At 40.8% G+C, this 4,981-nt stretch overlaps 1 protein-coding gene across 1 annotated transcript in view; it reads right to left on the bottom strand.

Moving 5' to 3' along the window:
• The window catches only part of LOC122032122 (cytochrome b5-like), a 9,568-nt gene extending 8,179 nt beyond the window's left edge, over positions 1–1,389 (bottom strand). Inside the window, exon 1 of the mRNA XM_042591378.1 lies at positions 1,197–1,389. Coding sequence (XP_042447312.1) covers positions 1,197–1,283 — 87 coding nt within the window. The 5' untranslated portion in view covers positions 1,284–1,389. The remainder of the gene's footprint in view (positions 1–1,196) is intronic.
• Between the last annotated feature and the right edge of the window lie 3,592 nt (positions 1,390–4,981).

The following is a 4,981-nucleotide window of genomic DNA, read 5'->3' as shown; positions in this document are numbered from 1 at the left end:
TATAGTCATCCCTACCCTATCACGTCAAGCCCACAAGCCTGTTATGCATTCTCGTTCGATCACGGCAGGGGAGAAAGTCAAAATAGAAAAGCTTACATTGGGTTTAGGGATAACCAAGCTTGAACTGATGACTTCCACCACGTCAAGATGACACTCTACCGTTGAGTTATATCCCTTCCCGGTCCCATCGAGAAATAGAACTAACTAATCCTAGGGCAAAGAGTCGAGAAACTCAACGCCACTATTCCTGAACAACGGCCTTCTTTTCGCACTATTACTATTATAGAGAGTAAAATAATGAGAAAAATTGGATTCAATTGTCAACTACTCCTATTGGAAATAGGATTGACTACGGATTCGAGCCATAACACATGGTTTCATCATACGATTTCCCAATCTAAATCGAGTAGGTTTTACATGAAGAAGATTTTGTTCAACATGTTCTATTCGATACTACTAGGAGAAGAGCTCGACTCAGTATTGTTAAAAAAAAGAGGGCATGCAAATATTTATATAAGGAGACTCCCGCAGGTTCATCAAAGCTTATGTAAGCCAAGAACGGCTAGTCCCTATTTCGAAAGGGCACTCCAACACCTGGAGGAAAGAATAAGTTCTGGAATTACAGACAATGAAGTCCATTCTTTATCTTTCCACTTTGTTTGTCAAAGGAAATAAGAGATGGAGGTTGCATCCTTCAACTAATCTCTCATTTTCAATTTCATCCTTCAACTTACCTTTTCAAGTAAATAAGCCAGCATCGAAGATGTCTTTTCATCAACAAAAAATGAAAAAGGTTTTGATCCATGACACATTTGCACGTTCATCCTAATCTGCTACGTATCATCCACAGACGATCTAGTATCTCTTGATAAAAGAATGGATATCATAGTCATCCAATAGCATGCTGTTTTGATAAGATATTTAAACCTCCAAAGCTCATAAATCACAACCCCATAACAGGAAGCCTGGTAGAGAGATCTTCCCTATTCAGAATCAACATATGTGTCAAAATTTACACGGAAAGTTCGCTCCTTGGCGAGATCCAAAATACCGATATCAAAACGCAGTTTGTTTTTCCAAAACAGATCGAATCAAGCATCAAGGGAGGGCAAAATTAGCATATCTCCCCACCCCCACAAAAAGTAAAGACAACCAGATGGACCAACCGAATCCAACAAAGAGAAAGCAACACAAACCTTGCCGCTGATGATGAGCCAACAGTCCTTGGAGGTGCTGTGCGTCGAGACCTCTGCCAGGGTGTAGACCTTCGCATCACTCCCCATCTCGCTCCTCACGATCGCTCTCGCTCTCGCTCTCCCTCAATTTGGAAACGAGGAATCGATGGATCCGACGAAAGGGAGAGGGAGCGGTCGGTAGTTTCGAGGGGGAAGGCGCATTTATAATTTCGGTCAAACGAATATTGGAAAACCTATTTTTTTAAAAAAATTAAGACAAATAACAAATGCATATTAATATCTTTCTTTAAAACCCGTGAGATTTATCAAAGAAAATCGAAAAAAAAAATCTTCATTTGATATTTCACATAAATGATCTGTTTTAATAAAAAAAGTGTAACTTTAAAATAACAAATTAATGATTTATATAATTACTCTCTTAAATTATATATTTTCTTTTGTCTAGATATTTTTATGGTTCATGCATTCCCATTCTGTTTGGATTCATTTTTATGGTTCATTCATTTCAGTGGATGGGATAAGATTTATGAGAGAGTAAAGGTTAACATGTGTTATTGTATTTGGGAAAAAAAGTGAAAGCAATAAAGATTAAATATATAAAATTATAAAATTATCTTGATTAGATATCTCTCATTAGGATTGAAGGAAGATGCGACGATTTAATTCAGGAAATCTTCAACAAAAAATACACACTCTTCCCTTTTTTCTATCGAATCGGTCATAATTGCTATCTACATTTCACGAAATAGTGCACCACAAATAGGAGTTAATGAACAAACCTGCAATCCCATAGAAAGACCACAAATAGGAGCTAATGAACAAACCTGCAATCCCATAGAAAGGCATCACAACCCCTTGAGGAAAAAAACCGATTTGCTGAGATGGAAATAAAGAGATCAAATTCTCACCAAGATGACTGGAAGTTCCAACCACTAAAAATCCTAGTGAACCTAAAAAAAAAATACAGACCCAACATGCTCAAATACATTGAGTTTTGATCCCAAAACCTCATGTGACAACATCTCATACCTTAACCAGTTATCATTCAAGAACATAATACATCTTACATACATTTATTGGTTAAAATTTACCCATGTTCAAGCAATTATAGTTAATTTGTAAAAGTCTTCAATCATGAAACTTTCAAAATAAAGTTGTGACAATCTTGTAGATTAACAAAACAATACCAAGAAGGTCGTCCAACCCCCTTTAAACATAAGATACATTGGTTATGGTTAAGAGATAAGTAGAAATTGTTTATCAAAGTAAACTTACATTTAATAACATTTTACATTTGTTAGGCCCAAAAGAGATACCGCGAGGGTCGGGATCAGGGCCGACTTCAATGTCGGCGGAGTGCAAGCATCAGGTGGTGCGAGTGTTTTTCGTCACGATGCAAAGAATACCTAAAATAATGATTTTTGTAATTAATATAATAAAACAGAGATTAAATTGGAAACAACTATTTTTAGATCCATTTACCCTTCCTTACACCTTGATCCTATCCGAAAACAGTGAAGAAGGCTAGCTGGGGATGCGGCTCCTCGGTTGACCGCACGAAGACTCCGTTCCGATCTGCAACACAAGAAACGTCAATATCGGGCCAGGGAAGGGGTCCCCGACGTTAGCTATCAGACGCTAAAGTCAGTCACTGACACAATAGAAAGATGACAGAGTAATCTAGTAGCAATGATAGCACAAGCACAAATAACAGATATCACATATCTCCATCGGTGCATGGACCCTCCTTTTATAGTGCTACAGTAGGTGACATGCACGCTTCTCAAGATACGGATACATTTTTCCAACTGCCCTATGGAAAGACTTGGCAGGAAAGTATCTTTGACACCATACCTTAACAAGACATACAAAACCCTGATATAACAGTAGAAGATTCCGTCGTACGATTTTCCTGTTGACCATGCCCTGTTGTCAGCGGCATTATCTCCCAGAGGGATATTATGAGATATGGGAGGGGTCCCGCTGCTTGGTCGAGGGGGGAGCTGCTCTGCCGGGATTCTTCATCCGGTCAATCTCAGCTGCTCTGCTCTGTAGTACCTTGGTTCGACAGATTGCTTCTTGCCTGACCAGACAGATGGCTTTGGTCGACATAGCATTCACTTGGTCAGTTGTGAGCATTTGATGTTCTTTCTGTAATGACCTTGGCTAGACAAGAGGTCCACTCATATAAGCTACCTAGCCGATCAAACCCTTCAGGTCTGATCGGCAGTTGGCGTTGACTTTCACTCGGCCACTGGGCCCGTTGGTTCTCTGACGTTGACTGCCTTAACTTTGACATCCACATCAGCTGCTAGTCTCGCCTTTGACTATACTTAATAGGCACCTTTTGCCATCGCATCACAAGTCTTCCCCTCAAGTCTAGTCGAAGGAGGCTGTAAGTCAGACTGACTGGACGAGCAGTGTCTTCAGTGACCTTTCCTCTGATAAGACATTCTTTGTTCTAGAGTTGCTGATCTGCTCATTCATCTTCATAGTCGTCGTTCTACTTTATCTTACTGACTTGAGTTTAGAGCCGCTGCTTGACTACAGTGGACGTTGAAGCTGCTTTCTCCCATGGGTTTAGAACTGGCCACTACAATAAAAATGTTAAAAGATAACACCATAAAGACAACAGTTTTGGAAGAAACTGTTGTGAATTTGATAAAAGACAACGATTTTTGATAAAACCGTTGTCTTTGAGCTCCCATAAAATATAAAAGATAACAGTTTTATGAAAATCGTTGTTGTTGAGCGATTTTATTTTAAATCAACAATTTATTTTGCAACGATTATCTAAAACCGTTGTCTTTAAATAATTTTTAGGGGTTAAGACAATAGTTTTATAAACCGTTATGTTTTTATATTGTTTTATATAGTCAAAGACAACGGTTTTAATAAACCGTTGTCTTTGACTTTGTTCTTTCATTGTTTTCCCCTTCGTATTTTTTATTGCAACCGTGTTTTACTTTCCCTTTCTGGCAAAAATTTTTGGCGCTATGTTTTCCCCCCTTAGCCGTCTCAAACCCTAACCCATTTTTCTTTTCCTCTTCTTATATAATCTCTTCACGCAGCGAACCCTTGCTATTTTCTCTTCCTCCTCCTTCCCTGGTCTTTGATTGAGTTACCCCTCCTCCGCGGGCAGGCTGACTTCCACCCCGATCTTCTCATCTTTGGCACCAACATCTTCTACACCTTCACCCTCAACCTCACCATCTTCTTGCTAATCGTGAAGACCACTGCGCTCACTATGAATGTTGCCGGCGTCATCAAAGATGGGCTCCTCATTGCCTTCTCCTGGTTCGTCATCCATGACACAATCAGTGAAAGTTATAAGTGAGCATGCTCTCACGCCCAACGACCTCCAGGTCGGTGACCCAGACTCTCGCCCCAGTGTGAGTTATAAGTGAGCATGCTCTCACGCCCAACGACCTCCAGGTCGGTGTCCCAGACTCTCGCCCCAGTGCGAGTTATAAGTGAGCATGCTCTCATGCCCAACGCCCTACCAGGTTGGTGTCCCAGACTCTCACCCCAGTGCGAGTTATAAGTGAGCATGCTCTCACGCCCAACGACCTTCCAGGTCGGTGTCCCAAACTCTCGTCCCAGTGCGAGTTATAAATGAGAATGCTCTCATGCCCAACGACCTTCCAGGTTGGTGTCCCAGACTCTTGCCCTAGTACGAGTTATAAGTGAGCATACTCTCAGGCCTAACGACCTACCAGGTCGGTGTCCCAGACTCTCGTCCCAGTGCGAGTTATAAGTGAGCTTGTTCTCACGCCTCCACACTC

The sequence above is a fragment of the Zingiber officinale genome, chromosome 11A, assembly GCF_018446385.1.
Source record: "Zingiber officinale cultivar Zhangliang chromosome 11A, Zo_v1.1, whole genome shotgun sequence".
In the NCBI taxonomy this organism is placed as follows: Eukaryota; Viridiplantae; Streptophyta; class Magnoliopsida; order Zingiberales; family Zingiberaceae; genus Zingiber; species Zingiber officinale.
The sequence above is the reverse complement of the archived record's forward strand: the minus strand, read 5'-3'. Positions and strand labels throughout refer to the sequence as shown.